Source organism: Callithrix jacchus, chromosome 2, assembly GCF_049354715.1.
Source record: "Callithrix jacchus isolate 240 chromosome 2, calJac240_pri, whole genome shotgun sequence".
Taxonomy (NCBI): domain Eukaryota; kingdom Metazoa; phylum Chordata; class Mammalia; order Primates; family Cebidae; genus Callithrix; species Callithrix jacchus.
In genome coordinates, this window is record NC_133503.1 from 63032638 (window position 1) to 63053097 (window position 20460).

The window sequence follows — 20460 nt, forward strand, 5'->3', positions numbered from 1 at the left end:
GATGATAGATAGATAGATAGATAAATAGATGGATAGATACTTGGATGGAGGGTTGATAGGTAAGTACAAACGTGACAAGACACTACAGTATCAGGAGAAAAAGAACAATTTGTTGAGCTCCTACAATGTGCCAGGTCAAGGTGCCAGGTGCTTTCAGATGCACTACCACATCTGTCTTTGCTGACTCGTTACAGTGACCCTGTAAGGAAGCTTCAGCTCCATTGGTCAGACAAGATATTGAGATCCAGAGAGGCCAAGTGACTTGCCCAGGGCCATGCAGCTAGGCAGCCCCTGTTCCTTCATCTAAGTCTCATGTTCCTGAGTCAGAGGAAACCCTCCCACCCCCACCTCCCAGCTCTGAATTGTTTTTGTTACCCTGGAGTCTTTGTTCTGTGTAAGAACATCTTTGACTTTTTGAGAAAAGCCCCAGATCACTGTTCATTCCTTGAGAACCTGAAACCGGCTCCTCAGCCATTCTTGCTCTAGCACCCTACAAGGTTCCCAAGTGAAAGTGAGGCCTCTCAGGAGAAATGAAATCACTGTGTCTTTAGGTGCCCACTCCTTACCCACCAGTGGAGCAATGTTTTCCAGCCTGGCCAGGCTCCAGAAGCTCACTAAGGAAGTTGGTTTGGGGCCAAAGGCATCTATGGTGAATTGTACGCTGAGGCCCTCCCTTTCCTGCCCCTCCATTTGCTCCCCTTCCTTTCTCTCTCTGGGTCTCTCCCTTTACCACTCCTATACTGGGTGGGAAGGAGCTTTGCCATGATGTCAGGAGGGAAGAAGATGCCTCTGGGCCTCTCCCTGCACCTCCATCTGATTCCCTTCTGGCTCCCAGCTCCCTCGGAGTGCAAGGCCAAGCCTCCAAGGAATCCCCTCTCCCTACTGGCATGGCTGGAGCCAATAGTGCATTTGGGGCCACTGGCTATGATGAGAGGATGATCCAGGGCTCAGTGAGCACTGCCAGAGCCATTCTGTTAGGAGGTTCAGTTGGCCAGGAAGGACAAAAGCCTCCCTCTCTGGGATGCTCCTGAAGGGACTTTGTGGGGAGTTCAAGAATTCTGTGTGAGGGCAGGGTGGGGGAAGGTGGAGGGTTGGAGAAATTCAGCCCAGTGTCTCCCAGTCTCCCCTGTGCTGGCCTCCTGGGCCCCTGTTCTCTGTGCTCTCGGCCTCTATGGCTCTTTTTGAGACTTCCCAGCTGGAAAGCACTAGGTCCTGGAATACGAAAGTCTCTTTTGATGCAGAATAGGCTTTCTACTGATCCCAAAGATGCTCTTAAAATGCCAAAAAGGAACGAGAGTTTAACAAACAATCAGGTTCTCATTTTATGAATGGGAAGCTGAGGCCTATGGTGGTGAAGTGGCCACTATAGTCATTCCATTGCACCAGAATGGAGGGCTCTCCTCCAAACACGGAGCCTGGCACAGTGGGTGGGGTCACCCACTTTACCTGACACTCACGGGTCCTTGATCTCAGGGGTCTTTTCTGACAGAGGTCTGGGAGCATGACTGAGACACGATCTCAGAATCAAACCCCTGGAGGCAGCAGCTGTAGCAGGAGCTGACGATTCCCAGACACTCAGGACCAGTCAGTGCCCCCAAGGACGGGGCTACAAGAGGCTCCGCCTACCTCTGTTTCTGCGCAGCAGGTTCGGCAGCTCCATTCTTCCCAGAGAGCCACTGTATCAGAGGGTGGCTGCGTGCCCACTTATGAGGGGACAGGGCTGAGGATGGGGAGAACCCTGGGGACACAAAAGACCGTGCCTCTCCCAGACCTCCTGCCTGTAGGCCTGAAGGACTTGCCCTGACGGAGTCTCATCAGCTGCTGGTAAGGTGCCTGGAGAGAGGGGAGGGAAGGAGATCTAAACGCAAGCCCTGCTGGGACCAAGGGAGGGGGCAGGTCTGGACTCTGATGAACACCTAATGTGCGTCAGGGAGCGTCACTGGAGGACAAGCAACAGAGCTGAGATTAGAGCCCCTGCTGTCCTCACTACAGCCACAGTGGTTCACCTCTGAGAACCAAGACCAGCAGACACAGGGCACGCCCGCACCACTTTATCTTCTGGGATTTTCTTAAGGAGATCCCATGGCAATAATGCCTTTCCTCATCTCAACCTAATTTGGGCTCCACTCCTGCTTTCCAACAAACTATTCTGTCTATGCCGAAGTGATGAGGATAGGAAGACAGTGCCTGCATAGGAAGGAAGCTAGAGGTGACAAGTTCGGCATCACTGTGTTTGCATGGTAGATATTCTGGGAACAGGAATAGAAACTTGCACATATTGGAATTACTTCTGCTTCCAGCCTGGGAAGTTTCAACAAGAGATATATAGGCCAAAAGCAAGGAGTATAGAGGCCCAGCAGGCCAACCCAGGAAAAGGCGGAGGAGACTGGGAAGCACTGGGCTGGATTTCTGGTCCAGAAAAAGATGCCATCAGTTCCCTATGTGACTCTAATGCCCTGTGCCTGATCCTGTCCTTCCTGAGATGATGCCACTTAGTTCAGACTCTGAGTGGCATCTGGGATGTTTTAGAAAGAGCTTGAGCAGGTGGGCGCAGTGACTCATGCCTGTAATCACAGCACTTTGGGAGGCCGAGGCAGGTGGATCACCTGAGGTCAGCAATTCTAGATCAGCCTGGCCAACATGGTGAAACTCCGTCTCTACTAAAAATACAAAAATTAGCCAGGCGTGATGGTAGACGCCTATAATCCCAGCTACTCCGGAGGCTGAGGTAGGAGGATAGCTTGAACCTGGGAGGCAGACGTTGCAGTGAGCCAATCACACCATTGCATTCCAGCCTGGGGTAACAAGAGTGAAATTCCATCTCGAAAAGAAAGAAAGAGCTTGAGCTTTGGGTTCTGTTAGTCATAGTGGAATCACTGACTTCACATGGAAGACGAGGAAGGTAGAGGAGAATGAAAACTAATGTTTACTGAGTGTTTTCTATTCCCATTGGTCAGATGGGAAAACTGAGGCTCTGAGAGGTAGAATGACTCAGGTGTGTCAGAATCCAGAGCTCAAGGTCTCCTCTACAAGTGGAAATGGGAGCTTGTCCAGAGATGCCCTCAAGGCAGGATAATGCATAGGCTGCCCCTACTCCGGAGCCTCCTAGGTCCCGCCTGAGTACCATGTCTGAGTTACCATGCCTGTGCAGATGCAGAAAGCTAGGTAGTTCCAGTCAACATTTGTGTTGCAGCTTCGGGGACAATCCCTAGGACACTGCCCCCTGGTGGCTCAGTACCTCTACACTAAATGCCATCTCCAGCCTCTGTACCGGAACTGGTGGCCTGAGCCTCCATTCAGGCTGGCCAACACATACATAGCCACTTAATGGTTGGCTCCTCTGCCACAGGGAGTGATGCCATTAGCTGCACTTGTCACTTGGGATGTGCTGCGGATGCCACACTCCATCCCCCAGATGGGTTTGGTGTAAAAAGGACAAGATTGAAGTGGAATCCAGTTCAGCTTGGGAGCACTGGAGGCCCTCCTGCTAGATGCAGGGCAAAGAAAAGGGGCTTGGAAAACAGATTTAAACTATGCCGCTTAATATCTGTGTGACCTCAGCCAAATCCCTTTGCAAATCTGAGATTTGACTCTAAAAATTAACACCTACTGGGCCAATGGTCATGAGAATTAAATGAAATTAAGCACCAGACAGGGCTTCTCACAATTCATGGGCATTTAGAAGGCTTTTTTCTGCTTCTCTTTTCTTCCCTTATAAAATGAGACCTGTTTAGCAACCTAACCAAGCAAACAGGGTAGGATGGGATTACATTTCTGGCTCTAGCCTGGGCAAAGCTTCTCAGATCATAAGACTACTTAAAGGAAATTGAGAGGCCCAGGGCCAAATGTTACATCTTTGTAGTGACCAGGAAGGCATTATTCAATAGGAGTCCTGGACCTGAAGACTGGATGGTTCCCCAACTCGCTTGATCAAGAGCAGTTTCCTATGGGAGGAGGAGGAATTGAGGAATATGCCAAAGTAGAACCATGTTCATTCAGGCCAGACCAGGAGAAAGACACAGACAGCCAAGGGCTGGCAGAAAGAGGCTGGTAATTGTGTGTGAGAGAGGCCATGGGCAAGCCTCCACTTCTCTGTCCAACATGTGGAGGGTCCCCACTCCCCCTTGTGTACCTGGCAAATGCAACACACTCACCAAGAATCAAATGTCCTTCTCTGTGACTTCCCTTTTGACACTGCCCATCCTCCCTGCTCCTTTGCATACCAAGTATCCCCTGGCCTCTGCTCCTGTTATAGGAGGGCTATAGGGAACACCCATTCACCATGCACATGTGTCTCTCCCTCACTAGATGGGTGTTCTGGTGGTGCCTTTCACATGCCTGTTCATAGGAGAGCTCGATAAACTTTTGGAAAATTGAAAGAGGCAATGGAGGACATGGGAGCTGCTCCAGGGACCCCCTTAAACTCAATGCTTGGACTGGGAGGGACAGGGACTGGGGAGATGGACTAAAGGAAGAGAATGTGAGTATGATCATCGGTAGATTTATAACGTTGATTTTATAGCTGGTATTTTCAATGAGTGAGAACAAAAGAGCTAACACAACAGAGAGCAGAATTATGAGGGTTTACCTGTGTGCAAAGACGTTCTTTACTGATTTTGTAACTGTAAACACTTTGGAAATAACAGCATTCACAGTAGGAGATGTGTTCTAGAAATGTTGGTACATTCACACCATGAGATACCTTCAGCCATTAGAAAGAATAGGCGGGTCTATAGGATCTGACATGGAAGGTGTCACTGATAGTGGGAAACAGCATGTTTCATGTTGCACTCATTAAGAGGACTGGGGTCAGCTTGCTTAGATTCACTTTTCTACCCCTCATGTGCTACTGAACCCTGGGAACATTTCTCGTCCTCTCTAATCCTCAGTATTCTCACCTATAAAATGAAGAGAACGGTAGTCCCTACTTGAAAGAGTTGTGAGTATCCTAGACAGGCGTGGTGCAGTTGTAAGCATGCATTAAGTATTCAATAAATGTTTGCTCTGATTACTAAGCTTAAAAAGGCACGCAGTAAAAAAGCATGCTATTGCCCCAATTTTGCTTTTTAATTTTTTTGTACAGAGATACATATGCATATAAATATATATCTGTGCATATGTGGACAAAACAACTGTTATCAGTGGTTATTTCTGAAGTATGAAATGAGAGAGAAGAAATGAAGAAGGGACTTTTTTCGCTTAGGTTTTGTTTTTTTAAATAGACTTCTTTTATTAGAGCGATTTTGAGTCACAGCAAAATTGAGCCTTCCCTACATGTACAACCTTCTTTAGTGTCAACATCTCACACCAGAGCGGCATGTTTGTTTTCATTGATGAACCCATATTGACACATGATTGGGACTTACACTTTTAATTTCTGTCTTCTTGCCATTTCTACAATGAACATGTATTGGCTTTGAAAGTAAAGTAATATTAATGAATGGCTGAACCACACCCTAAGCTCCAGAAAGACTAGATTCTAGAAAGTGGCTTGTCTCACAGATGTTGCCATGGAGAAGGTGATCTACCCAGGGCTGCCTGGGAATGAGGCTTGAGCCTGAGCACCCCCATTCTGCTATCACCAGCGTGACAGGTCACAGGCTGGCCTGCCTTGCAGCCCCCTGCTGTCTCAGAAGGATGCCTGACAGCAGCTCCTGAATCTAAGGAGGCTGGGCCTCTGAGCCATGCACCACCCCCACCCACAACAATGGTCCTCATGCACACTCCAGCTGGAAGGCTTCAGGAAACCCAGGGACCAGACCTGCAAAGTCACGCTAGCAGCAAGGATCCTTGGGCTATCTAAGGCCAAGACCCCAGCCTGCTCTGAAGGAAGAGAGTACTGGGGAGACAGCCTGCCCTGGATTCAAAGCCTCCCCTGTCACTCACAAGCATGGTGTCCTTCCCATGCACCTGCTTCCTCATCATAATACAAGGATTAACCCGCCCACCACACAAGGTCACTGTGAGGATGGAGTGAGCTCTGTGGGACAGCACCTAACTCATGACTTCCTAACAGGAGGCTCCTAGGAGGTTTTTGTTTCCTGTTTACGTGACTGGCCCCACAAGCCTAGACCCAGGGATAAATAAGAGAATGTCTGGCTTGGTCAAGGTGAGTGTAAAGTTGGGAGTGTGCTTCCTGGCAAAGCTGGGACAAGGACAGGGCAAGGATAGTCTTGGCTCCCAACAGATGCAGCCCAGAAGATAAACTGGCTGTATTTCTGGTGCTGATGAACCATGCTCCAAACAAGGTCTCAGTCTTAATTTTGGGTGGATTTAAAACATATCCTGGGCCAGGCACGGGGCCTATGTTTGTAATCCCAGCGCTTTGGGAGGCCAAGGCAGATGGATCACTTGAGCTCAGAGTTTAAGACCAGCCTGGGAAACATGACAAAAACCCATCTCTACCAAAAATACAAAACAATTAGCCAGGTGTGGTGGCACATGCCTGTAATTGCAGCTACTCAGGAGGCTAAGGTAGGAGAATCGCTGGAAGTTGAGCTGCAGTAAACTGAGATCACTCCACTGCACTCCAGTCTGGGTGACAGAGTGAGATCCTGTTTCAAGAAAAATAATAATTACATTTAAAAAAACATAATCCTCCAAAATGAAGTCATTCCTGTCAGGAACACAGAGAGAAGGAGCTGTAACTGAAAAGTATGGAAAGAGGCCACCTCCCACGCATGCTGAGAAAATGCTAAGCCAACCACCCACTGGAGAGAGGCTGACCAGGAGCTGGTGAGCCTGTTGGGCTGCCTGTCGCTCACCTTGCCCCCTCTGTTTCCCAGGTGATTCCTATTTCAACCCCTCCATGTGAACAGCTCCTCAACATGAACTACAGCCTCCACTTGGCCTTCATGTGTCTGATTCTCTTCACTGAAAGGTGAGCTTTGCTACCCCCAGAATGGCCTCCATCTGAGTTGGGGCATGTGGTGGGAGGGGGAAGCTCTTCCTACTCACCCACAAGTAAGGCAAAACCTGGTCCAGTCACTTCCCTGGAGCACCAGTGAAAATTCCTGCTATTTACTCCATTTACAGAACACAAGCTTCCCATATGGTCATAGATGGATGAACCCTTGTATTTTTCAAGAAGACACTTGGAGGGTGTGTCTTCTTCTATCAAAATTATCAATCAAATTATCAATCTTCTGTCAAGATTACCATGATATTTTGATCTATGACAAGTGGGTAAAAATGGAGATACTAACTCAATAGCTGAAAATTAAGAGATTTGTCTTTAGGAATATCCCTGCCGGTACACGGACGAGGCACATACACCCACACACACATGGGCAAACACAGCTCAAGGGTGTGTACACATGTTGGTTCACATAAGCAAGCATGCACAATAAAACCCATTTCTTTTCCAGGATGTGTGTCCAGGGCAATCAGTTCAACGTCGAGGTTGGCAGAAGTGACAAGCTTTCCCTGCCTGGCTTTGAGAACCTCACAGCAGGATATAACAAATTTCTCAGGCCCAATTTTGGTGGTAGGTCATCCTCTGTGCCCAAGACATCAATTCAAAGGGATGGAAACAGAGACAATAAGCAGTGGAGGGTTTCGGGAGGTCTTAGTTGACTCCATTTTCTGATACGCAACCTGTTAAGGATTGGCAATGATGGATGAGGATGGCTACCAATGACTTTTCACATTGCCTGGAAAAAGGCACCTTGCCTCTCTGCCTGCAAGATAAAGCAATACTATTCCTCGCTGAGGAGGTTCCGAGAGCCTCCTAACAATCACACACTGTCCTGCTCTTGCCCCCACTTCCAGGGTCATTATTCATTGAATAATGACCAGATGCCACCAGGCTACCCCATCTGGTCTTCCCCCTCCAGCCTGCCCCCTCTCAGCTGACACCTCACACTGACATCCAGATGCCTCCTGGGTGATTGCCCATTGGAACACCTGTACATGCCTCAGCATCTTCGCATAGAGTCCAAGCACACCAGGTCCTTCGCAGCCCAGCCTTTGTCTCTCTGTCATTCTCATCTGCCCAAGTCCACCCTCCTTCCCCTCCTACAATGCTCCTAAATGCTCCCCGAACATTCCCTAACATCCTTGCCCTCCCCTGCCTTGGTGCCTTTACAGAGGCTATCTTCGTGGAATTGCTTCTTTGAACGTGACTCCCTAGAAAAATGTCAATTTTCCGTCATGTCTCAGAGCAAATGCTGCCTTCTCTGAGAAGCCTCCCCTGATTCCTCCAGGCAGCCCTTAGAGGAGTCTGACTTCAGTTCCCTCACTATCCCCCATAGAAAGTCAGTGCATGACATATAACAAATTGCTGATTAATATCTGTTGCAAGAATAAAGCAAGGAGGGAGGGAGCGAGACCAACTACACAGCTCTTCATAGCAGAAAGCAACAGAAAGAGCCTTGGCATTGAACAAACCTGAGTTTGGCTCCTAACTCTCCTGCTTGGCAAGTACTTTAACCTTCTGTGCCTCACTTTCCCTTTCTGTAAAATGGGAACATCCCATCTATCTCACAGGGAGGACTGAATGAAGTGAAGTATGTAAGCCTGAGGCACAGTGCCTGCACAACCATCAACAGAGGATGAGTTATTTTCATCCCTTCCTGGTTTGATCTAGGATTCATGTGGTAGTCCAGATCTTCTGAAGAGCAGATGCCAAGAGCAGATGAGTTCTTTAAGCTATTTAGAGGGACTATGTCTAGAAGGGAGAATGGGGAGTTGGGGAGATAAAAGCTAGGAGAGTTGTCAGACCTGCAGGTCTGGCTCCAGAGAAGGAGAGAGGGAAGGAAGGGAGGTTGGGTGGAAGTGTCTTAGATGGCAGGGCAGTCCTCAGTGTGTTTGGAATGACCCACCAGGGAGTCCTTGAGCTAGAGGTACTATCAGAGGAGTCTCCCATCCCTGTGCCTCCCAGGAACAGGCCTGCCTTTGTATCCCCACTGTGTTCGGTCTGTGGTTGGCTGTTGCCCATGAGAAGTGTGGCCTCAGAGCAAGCATGGTATTAGATTCCAAAGCATAGAAGCCGGGGCCCTCAGTCGATCACATCTGCTCAGTTGGAGATGGAAGAGATGCATTTTCATTCAGATTTGAGACACAATTAAGATGTGATCCTTACATTAAGGAGCCTAGAGAGGCTTCAACATTCCCTAGTTTTTCCAGGCCCTACTGAGCATGAATGACAAGCATGTAGCCTTGGTTAATGCCACTCAACAATTTCTCTTGCATCCCAAACCCCAAACAATTAAGCCAGCACGCAGCCCTTCTTGTTTGCCTACTCACTGGCCAACAAAGTGCAGGGTCCTTGGGCAGGGAGTTCATTCTGAGAACAGGGAGCCTAGGGTAGGCCTAAAGGGATGTGATGTCTTGTCCCACCTGGGGTAAAAGCAGGGCATGGGGTCTTCAGTTAAAAAAGGGGAACAGCATAGCTCCACACCTTGTTTTGTGCCTTTTGGCACTTTACTCCTGAAAATCCCTATACTTGCATGGCAGCCTGGAGGCCCATGGAGGGCCATTGCTCTCGTAATATCTGTGCATCCAGTTTCCAGGACCCTGAGGTCCAAAAGAGACAAGATCTTCATAGGATTTCTCAGGGACAGAGCTGGACAAAGCAAAGGTTTGTAAGCTGGCACTAGTGAACACTACGCAGGTGCTGGCTTTGACCTCGTTCCTAGGAGAAAGCTGCCCTCTGGTGGCACAGCTTGCTCTTGTAACTCAAGGGGAAGAAAGCAAGCTCTGGTCCAGTAAAAAAGCCAACTGAGACAAAGCTTAGACTAGACTGTGTAGAAATAAACTGGACAGAAAGCACAGTGGGACTGGAATTCTTGTGTCTTTTCCAATCCCTGTATTCTTCAGGGAGGGCGACTAACACCGATCTACGGCGCTTAAAGTAGATGCCGTAACCGTCGCAACCCAACCCTCGATGGCCAGCACTTGTTTTAGTCTGTTTCGTGATCTATAACAGAATACCTGAGTCTGAGTATTCATAATGAGCAGAAGTTTCTTGGCTCACAGTTCTAGAGTCTGAGAAGTCCAATATCAAGGTGCTGGAATTTGGCAAGGGCCTTCTAGCTTCGTCATCAGATGGTGGTAAGAGAGAGAACAGGAGGGAGTTCAACTTGCCCTTTTATGATGGCACCAATTCTACCTCTTAAGGGTCCTACCTCTTAACACTCTTACGATGGCAATTAAATGTCAACATGAGTGTTGGAGGGGACACACATTCAAACCACAGTGGCTCTAGTAGCTCTATTTTAGGGGCGTGAAACTGCAGCTCAGTGTGGGCACAGTGGCTCACGCCTGTAATCCCTGCACTTTGGGAGGCAGAGGTGTGTGGATTACCTGAGGTCAGGAGTTCAAGACCAGCCTGGCCAACATGGTGGTAATTTTTGCTAAAAATGCAAAAATTAGCTGGGCATGGTGGTAGATGTGATCCCAGCTACTCTGGAGGCTGAGGCAGGAGAATCACTTGAACCCAGGAGGCAGAGGTTGCAGTAAGCCAAGATCGTACTACTGCACCCTCCAGTTTGGGTGACAAGAGTGAGACTCCATCTCAAAAAAAAAGAAAGAAAGAAAGAAAAGAAAGTGCAGCACAGACAGATTTGAAATCTGCTGTTAAGTGGCCTGAATGGAATTCATATACCTTTTTCTGACTCCAGGCTTCCAGTCTCAGAGCTGCACCTTGCTGCCTGTAGAAAGAGTAGAAAGCCACTTAGCACCATACTGCTTCAGCACCTTCCAGGGTCTGCCCTCAAAGATCTCACCCTGAAGGGGTGCGGTGGCTCATGCCTGTAATCCCAGCACTTTGGGAGGCTGAGGCAGGTGGATCACAAGGTCAGGATATTGAGACCATCCTGGCCAACATAATGAAACCCCGTCTCTACTAAAATACAAAAAATTAGCCAGGTGTGGTGGCGCGCATCTGTAATCTCAGCTAGTTGGGAGGCTGAGGCAGAGGAATCACTTGAACCCTGGGCGGCGGAGGTTACAGTGAACTGAGATCATGCCACTGCACTACAGCTGGGCAACACAGCAAGACTCTGTCTCTCTCTCTATATATATATATCATCCTTTTCCACCAGATATCAACATTAACATTCAAGTATTGTTTAATTGCATTGGCTCTAACACTTTATTTCCAAATTCCTACCTATATCCTATGGCTTAGTTTTCTTAGATTAATAAATCGGTTGCTTTGCCCTTTTCCTACCAATCAGATGTTTTTAAGCTTCTTTTGAATTCCGCCTGGCCTCTTCCTGGTTAATGCATTTTCACAGTCCCCTGAGGCACCCCTGGGGTTTTTTTTATTGCAAGTGAATGCTATTGCATCTATTAGCCTAGTGAATGAAGTTGTCTCTTTTCCAAAATTAGCTAAGATTACGGAAGAGAGGGGGAAGGGAAGGGAAGGAAATGCCATTTATTGAGCGCCTATTATCATGTGACTGATGGACATGATTCTGGGAGCTTTGTACAGACAACCAGTGACGAACACCTTCAGGATGTCCGGCTGGGCAGGCACTTCTCTTACATTCCCCATTGCTGCCCCGCCACAAAGACACTGTCACATGCCTAATCTCCTTTAAACCTTTCCTTGACCCTATGAGGTCAACATGATCTCCAATTGCAGGTAAGAGAACTGCAGCTCTGAAAGATTTGTTAACTTTTCCCAGTATAAAGAACTGGGAGGTGACAGATCTGGGACCTAGGTACATTATTCCACATCTCCACATAAAGAGGAGTAAACTTCCTGGCCTGGCCTGGCTTCTTGAAGGTAGCTCTGACACCTCAGTCTCTAGAGATAGAACTGTCTCTCTCTGAAGTTCAATCTGGCTGCTGAGCCTCCAGGATTGAGGCCCAACGGTCTGCACCCTGGACCAAGTGCAGAGGTTCTGAAATTCTAAAATGTTTAGGGTTCCGGGAGAGTGAAGGAAGAGAAGCAAAGTGTCTGGAGGTCAGCAAAAGCTCAGCCATGGATCTTGAATGCCTCTTGTGGTAAATTTATTTAGCCAAGGGGGAAAAAAACGACATCTGTGCACAATCAGATTACCTAATCTGTTACTTTCTAAATGATTAGTTCCTTGCAAATGCCATAGGAAAAACCCTCCATGTAAGAAGTGGCAAATATCTCAGCACTATGTTCCTTAAAATATGCATTCATTACACAGTGTGGTCTCTCATGTATTAAAATACCTATATATTTGTGCATATTTTTCATATCAAAGGGAGGCACACCATACACAGTCGTTACTCTTGAGAGGGGATAAGAAAATTTAACTTTTTCTTTTTATATGTATAGATTATTTAAATATTTCTATCAAACAAGCTCGACTTTTATAATTTTAATCTTTTTTAGAATGCGCTAATGTAGTACTGGGAAATCTCATGTTTGTGTTTCCATGTTTGTCTTGGGTTTTGTTCATCTTAGGAGAACCAGTTCAGATAGCGCTGACTCTAGACATTGCAAGTATCTCCAGCATTTCAGAGAGTAACATGGTAAGTGTTGTTCCTTTGTACTCCACCCAAGGAGTCCCTGTCCATGTGTGTAATGGGGATACCCTTTCTAGCTACTCAAAAAGAAAAAAAAAAAGAATGGCTCACGGCCCTCCTCCATTTAGAACGGCAGAAGCTGGAGTGCTATCTCCAAACTCAAGACAGTGAAAGATTCTTGTTGAACAGATTTTCTGAGTATCAGGAAGAAGATCCATTCAAGGGCCAGGAAGAGAGAAACCAGGGAATCAAGTGGATACACTTGGTGATGGATAAAATTTGGGGAAAGGAGTAAAAGTGTAGTAAGCAAGGCTGCAGATCACATATGGTCTTTTATAGTGGGGGAGACAACCTGAGGAAAACTGACAGCTGACTGCTGCAATGACCCTCTCCCTTAAGAGAACACACTCAATGGCCAGTCATGGTGGCTCGCGCCTATAATCCCAAAACTTTGGGAAGCCAAGGTAGGTGGATCACCTGAGGTTGGGAGTTCGACACCAGCCTGATCAATATGGAGACACTCCATCTCTACTAAAAATACAAAATTAGCCAGGCTTGGTGGTGCATGCCTGTAATCCCAGCTGCTTGAGAGGCTGAGGCAGGAGAATCACTTGAACCAGGAGGCAGAGGTTGCAATGAGCTGAGATTGTGCCATTGCACTCCAGCCTCGGTGACAAGAGTAAAACTCAGTCTCAAAAAAAAACACACACACACACATTCAAGATAAGGGCAAACTAAAGGCAGCTTGCCAAGTGGCATGCTGTGCATTCCCGACATCCTAAGCACTTAGCCCACCAAGAACTTCAGCAATTTGGTGGAGCCTTGGTGATCTACTGCAATGTGAGCTGTCATGCCAAGTAAGTTGAAGTCTCAAACATGGGATTCCCTTTTGGCAATGGGAGCTATTATCTAGAAAAAAAATAAGGCAATTTGTTCTATTATTGCAATATGCCACTACCCCAAGACTGGGATAACTGGGGTAACTTACCCAGCAGGTGACTTCTTACCAGTTACCCCAATCTTGAGTAATGGCATATTGCAATAAGAATAACAACTTTATTCACCAATGTCTGTGTGCTCTTGCTCTAAAGTGGAGGTTGGGAGTGGAGTAAAGCTTGACCACTTTTCTCCTGTTTGGTGGGGTTTTCTCACCCACCACCCCTATCCATTTCCATACCCTGCCTTCCCTTCCCAGGACTACACAGCCACCATATACCTCCGACAGCGCTGGATGGACCAGCGGCTGGTGTTTGAAGGCAACAAGAGCTTCACTCTGGATGCCCGCCTCGTAGAGTTCCTCTGGGTGCCAGACACTTACATTGTGGAGTCCAAGAAGTCCTTTCTCCATGAAGTCACTGTGGGAAACAGGCTTATCCGCCTCTTCTCCAATGGCACGGTCCTTTATGCCCTCAGGTACGCAGACACCTGTGACCTCCAGGCTGGAGGGCAGCAGCTGGGAGAAAACATGCAGATGTGTCTTGGATACTTGTGACCAGAACTCAAAGAGCCACTGTGAGGTTCTATGTCTTCTTAGATCTTTGCCCCCATAATAGAAGGTCCCTCTCTCAGTTCATCTACCGAATCCCTTCTCTGTGTGCAGCCCCATGCTGGACACAAGATAGAGCTGAATAAGACATTGCTCTGTCCTCAAGGTCATGGACCTGGAAACAAAGGAAGTCCCTAATTCTGGGGCCCAAGTTGGGGAGTAGGTGAGTGGTTTGGGGGTGATGTCAGAGGATGTTTTCACAGGATTCTGAGCTGAGTCTTAAAGGATAAAGGGAAGTTAGCAAGGGAAGAAGTAAGGGCAACAGCAAGAGCCAACAGAGAGGTGGATGCAAGGAATTTTCCTTTTGTGGGGCTCAGTGAAGCTGCAGCAGCCCCTGAACACAGCTCTACTTGTCTGAGTCATGTTCGTACAGAAAACCAAGGTACAGTGCCCCAAAGCCTCTGCCACCTGCAGCCATGGGCTCCCCTTTGTCCTCTCCCCAAATCCCTGAAGCTGAAGTTCTTTTCACCCAATCGTTCATGGAGCCAGGATGGACAGGACTCGTCCCTGCCTGTGCAAGGACTGTACAAACCCAAAGCTGCCAGAGGCCTTGGGGAGGTGGCCAGGAACCAATTCATGGGGCTGACCTTTAATCTTAAGTGAGAGTCTGAAGTTATAAATCAAGGATTGAGTTAACCTATAAACTGAATTTCTGGACATGCCTCAACTGTACTGACTTTTGCAAAGACCACCTCAAAGCCCAATTCTTATTTCATGAAACATAACTAGACTTCTCTTTTGACCTCAATTCCAATCATTATTAACATCCGCCTTCTCCATGTTCCCACAGCACATGTGTGTGTGTGTGTGTGTGTAGGCATGTGCATGCATTTGTGTATACATGTGTGTCTGTCTATATTATGGCACACAGCGCAATCAATATTGTGTAAGGATTACAAATAATGAGGGATGTTTTAATAGCCTGGCTCTAGAATCACAAAGTCCCTGCTCTGTCCCTCAGCAGCTCTGTGACCTTAAGCAAGTTACTTGACTTTCAGAGCCTCAGTTTCATCAACAGTAAAATGAGAATTAATATATTTCCTACCTAGTAGAGCTTCTCAAAGGGGTAATGCATGCAAAGCATTCAGCCCAGGGACTGGCTCGCAGTAAGCACTCAGTAAACCATAGCTGTTGTTAGTCTCTGTCTCCCTAAAGGGAGTGTGAGCTTCCTGGAGGTGTGTGTGTGTGTGTAGGCATGTGCATGCATTTGTGTATACATGTGTGTCTGTCTACATTATGGCACACAGCACCATTCTTTAATCACCTTCATTTCTGCCAAGTACCTAGCACAGTGCTTAATAAATAAGAGTGTTGAATAAAAAATGTATGACACTGAAGAATAAAGGAAGATAAAGGCCCGGCGAATGCAATCTCCACCATGAGAGCTTAACTGACATTTAGTTGAACGTCTCTGGGGTTAAGCCCCAAAAGCCACGTGCCTGGGGCCCCCACTGCCTCTGGATCCTGGTTCCCATGAGGAGGCAGGGTCTTGTGAGAAGAGCACAGCCAGGAGACCTGGGCTCCAGCCTCAGTTCTGCCACTCAGAGCCATGTGAGCCTATGCAAGTCCCGACAGCTGCTGTCAAGTGGTGACAATAGTGACTGTGAGCACAGTCCTAGGCTTACACAGGTCTGTCACGAAGATTAAATGTAAAAGCTGGATGCTAAAGCATCTGGAGCCATTGCATCCATCTGTTCTGTGATACTCTCAGAAGTTTTGCCTCTTGAATGACCAACATTCCAACCTCCTCCACTCTGGACCCAGTTTTAACCAAGCCTCATGGGCATTCTTTAGCACACAGAACCTCAAGGATGCTTTAGATGCAGGCTCTAAGCTACATGTTCATTGTAAGAGTCCAAGTGGAAGTCCTCTTTGAGTGGGCCTTGGAAGGGAATGTGAACTTTCTATAGCTCCCTCATAATACTGTTTTTGAACCCATTTTTCCCTCTTAGGATCACAACAACTGTTGCATGTAATATGGATCTGTCTAAATACCCCATGGACACACAGACATGCAAGTTGCAGCTGGAAAGCTGTAAGTATACATTCTACAGACTCCTGAGATGATTTCCTGGGTGACTTAGGTCTGTGTATTCATGAAAAGTATCTCATACATAGTGACCTTTCTTTTCTTAATGTTGATTCACTATGGATTCAACCCTTCTGACTATGCTTCCAGACAGATTTAGAGACTTCTCAAAGACGTGTCTAATATCTTTGGGGAAGAACCATTATGCATTAGTACCAAATACCTCCTACTGTGAGTGGACAAGAAAACCAAAGGAAATTCTTTAAAGTAGTTGGTGGTCTAGGCCAGGGCTCAGCAAACAACAGCCGGTTGCCAAATCAAGCCCATCACCTGTTTCTGCAAAGGAAGTTTTACTAAAGCACAGTCATGCCCATGCACTTACATATTGTCTATAGCTACTTTTGCACTGCAGTGCCAGAGCTGAGTATTTGTGATAGAGACCAGATGACTCCTAAAGCCTGAAGTATTAACAGTCTTCTTTGCTGCAGAGCTTTTAACAGACTCGAATAAGCTACTTCCATGTGAAATTCCAAGAAGGAGTGGTAGCACTTCCCAAACGTTTTAAACCATGGAATCTTCTTTCATGAGTGTTTTGTGGGACAATCATTTTATAAAAAACATTTTGGTAACAACACATCTACACTAGCCCCTGAGACCTAAACTTTTACCATTTAATTTATGTCATCCATCTGGCTACTAACTCTCAAAGGGTCTATGATTCCAGATGAGTTTTATGGCCATGTCCTTTGCCACCCACCCGCCCTTACTCTCCAGCATCAAATCAGCCACAGGTCCCTGTAGAAGCTGATGAAAAAAGTCATGGAATTTTCATCAATATACTCTTTGTTTGTCGGCAAATATGTCCAGGGCTACCTTTTTTAAGTCTAGAAAGCCTCAAAGGCTTTATTTTTTCTTTTTTCTATGCAAAGCACTGTGGTAACAAGAAAAACCTCACTCTCCATTGCAAAGGAGGTAGAGAGGCTACTGGGGAAAGACTTCCTGAAGAAGGTAAAAAAATGTGCTTTATGACCTCAATCTGCTGTTGCCCCAGTCTCCTTGACCAAACAACTTTTTTATTAATAATAATAGTAATAAATGGGCCGGGCACAGTGGCCTACACCTGTAATCCCAGAACTTTGGGAGGCCAAGATGGATGGATCAATTGAGCTCAGAAGTTCAAGACCAGCCTAGCCAACATGATAAAACTCCATCTCTACTAAAAATACAAAAATTAGTCAGGTATGTTGGCACATGCCTGTAATCTCAGCCACTTGGGAGGCTGAGGCAGGAGAATCACTTGAACCCGGAAGGTGGAGGTTGCAGTGAGCCAAGATCATGCCACTGCACTCCAGCCTGGGCTACAAGAGCAAGACTCCATCTCAAAAGGAAAAAAAAAAAAGTAATAAAAATGATTTTCCCAATAAATACTGCAGCATCCATTTACCAATTGCTTAATCCATGTCTGACACTATATGGAAACCTTCCAAACAATCCTGAGAGATATAATTTGTTTTTCCCATCTTGCAGATACAGAAATTGAGGCTTATTAGGATTTGGTAATTTTCCCAAGAGAAAGTTAAGTAGCCACACTGGGACTTGAACCCAGGTAGACATTCTACCTGGGTTCAAAGGTCCAAAGTTCCCTGAACTCTAGTAGCCCTTCCACTGGGCTGGAGAGTCGCATAGGGAGTTTGTTCCCGTGGTTTGTTAGTGATCTGAGCTGCTTATTTTTCCTGAGTATACATAAAGTGCTTTTAAACAGTAATATGGGGATAATGAAAATCTTTTAATAACTCCTTTCCAGTTTCTCCAGTGTCCATTTATTATCATCATTGTTCCCCAAATTGAGTCATTAAGTGATGCTTTTGTTGGATTCCCCAAATCCTGCCAGAATGTTCAACTGAATTGCAACCTGATTACCACACAGTGGTCCCTGACGTATCCCTGTGCCAGTTCCCTTGCATTACTCAGGACCAACACCACTGTTCATCCTTTCCTGTGTATGCTAAGGAAAGTCTTTTTTCTCATTTTAACACTTTAGTTTTATATATTGTCCCATGAAAATCTCCAGCTAGTCTGGATGGCTGGTTAGGTTCCATCTGTCTATCCTTGTTTAAATACATTCAATACATCCATTCAACCATTAAATGACTATTCTATCTGAAGTACTGTGGTAGATGTTTGCAATACACAGACAAAAGCAATGGGCATGGCACAGTGGCTCACACCTGTAATCCCAGAACTTTGGGAGTCTGAGGCTGGTGAATCATGAGGTTAGGAGTTTGAGACCAGCCTGGCCAACATGGTGAAAACCCATCTCTACTAAAAATACAATAAAATCAGCCAGGCACGGTGGCAAGTGCCTGTAATCCCAGCTACTTGGGAGGCTGAGGCAAGAGTATTGCTTGAATCCAGGAGGCAGATGTTGCAGTGAGCCGAGATCGTGCCACTGCACTCTGGCCTGGATGACAGAGCGAGACTCTGTCTCAAAATTAAAAAAAAGCAATGTTCCAGTCTTCAAGAACTCTACAGTCTAGTAGAGGGTATGGGATTTTAAATAATTATAACAGAATGAGTTACAACAATGAAAAGTAATGGGGTGTCAGAGTTTTCCTAGGGAAAATGTCATTTGGAATAAGACATAGGTAATCCACTAGAATGAACCAAGGGGACAAGGAGTGGGACTCAGAATCTGCTAAGATGCAGATTATGTACAAGAAGGAACACAGCAGAAGAAATGGCAAATATGCAAAACCATCCTTGACATTTATCACTCATGCTTCCAACTTTTAAAAGAAATTGCTTGATAGATAAAACTCATACAATCATGCCAGTAAATGTGCATCTAAGCTATAATCTGGGGATTTGCCTGTGATGAAGAATGAGGATTTAACTCTAAGTTGATGTGTGATGAATGAACTCCCTAGTATTGTTAAGCAATCCCTATTGTCCCTTAGTAAACCACTCCAAAATGCCAGCCAAACTTGGGCACCTTGTGATAGGCAAACAACATTGCAGCTATGATTTGTTAAGGCATTGAGGGAGGGTTTGTGTGTGAAGGGGGAAAGGATAGTCAAGCTGTGGAGAGCAGTGGACACTCCTTACCTAAGGTCACAAGTGGGCAACGTCTGAGAAGCACAACCATTATGAGGCAGAAGCCATTTTTCAGAAGCAGACATTTAATTAAAGACTCAGACAAACAGATTAATTATCTTATTGATTAAATGCATGCAGAACCTTCTTGAAGCAATACAGCTGTTTGGTGGCAGAATAAAACTTGAGGTTATCAAAAAGAGAACTCATTTTCAGTCCCACATGGAAAAAACAATTACCCTTCGTATATCGTGGTTGGGCTCAACTCAAATCCCAGGTGAGAGATTCCCCTGGAAACTTTAGCCTCTGTTTCACAAATATCATCCCCAGTGAGGAGAGGGAGCTTTCTCTGCATGTTTATTAGCAGTGTTTGGGTACAGAAACCTCACTATGGGTTTTTTTCTAAGTGCCATCTCTAGAAAAGAACTGATAACATCCCACAGTTTTCCTTATTTACCTCGGGACAGAGAGACCATAATGTAATGATTGTGAGCATTTACTAGTTGTAAAGGCAGAGTGTCCAGGTAGAAATTTGTGCTACCCACTTTCATAGATTTTTTTTTAATGTGGGGTGGTAGCCGTATTTAGACAGCTGGCTTTAGTACATGTTTGGATGCTTCCAAGGGAAAGTCCACAGACAACTTTTAGCTCGAAATTCCCTAAGAGTTCATGACTATATTTCTCTTCCCTGGGGAGAGAGAGATAACCCTTGCTAGACAATGGATACCATACAGTGAGACTTAACAAAATGTTGGTTCCAACACTGGCATCACATTTCCCGGTAGCCTTTCAGCTTTGTGTTTAAGATCACAAGTACTGAAGTCACTGGGTTTTGCCATCACTGTGACTCCAGGTGAGTAACCAATGTCTCTGTATCTCAGTTTCCTATCAGTAAAGTGGGAAGGATAATAGTATCTGACTCAGAGTTGTTTTTTAACTGCTTTATTCAGGTATAACTTATATACCATAAAGTTCACCCATTTTAAGCGTCCAAGTCAAAGATTTTTAGTACAGTTCCAAGTAGTGCACCTATCACCACATGTCATTGTTAGAACATTTTCATTTCCTCAAAGACACCCCTTGTGCCCCACCGCAGCCACACCTCTTCCCCATCACCAGCTCCCAGGCAATGACTAACCTACTTCCTGTCTGTTTAATTTGCCTTTTCTTGATATTATATGAATGGAATTACGCACTATGTGGTTTTCTGTTGTTTTGTTGTTGTTATTGTTTGAGATAGAGTTTTGCTTTTGTTGCCCAGGCTGGAGTGCAATGGCGTGATTTAGGGTCACTGCAACCTCCACCTCCCAGGTTCAAGTGATCCTCCTACCTCAGCATCCCC

At 46.1% G+C, this 20460-nt stretch overlaps 1 protein-coding gene across 6 annotated transcripts in view; it reads left to right on the forward strand.

The window, feature by feature from the left end:
- Positions 1-1667: 1667 nt before the first annotated feature.
- Positions 1668-20460, forward strand: part of GABRP (gamma-aminobutyric acid type A receptor subunit pi) — a 28700-nt gene continuing 9907 nt past the window's right edge. For 4 of the 6 annotated variants that reach the window (XM_035290421.3, XM_035290426.3, XM_035290423.3 and 1 more), the window contains exons 1-6: positions 5570-6109; positions 6786-6880; positions 7368-7486; positions 12389-12456; positions 13646-13863; positions 15949-16031. In XM_035290421.3, coding sequence (XP_035146312.2) covers positions 6092-6109; positions 6786-6880; positions 7368-7486; positions 12389-12456; positions 13646-13863; positions 15949-16031 — 601 coding nt within the window. In that variant the 5' untranslated portion in view covers positions 5570-6091. Of the gene's footprint in view, positions 1825-5569; positions 6110-6785; positions 6881-7367; positions 7487-12388; positions 12457-13645; positions 13864-15948; positions 16032-20460 lie in introns of those variants that run through there. The other 2 variants (XM_008991013.5, XM_078364540.1) reach the window with 1 other exon arrangement.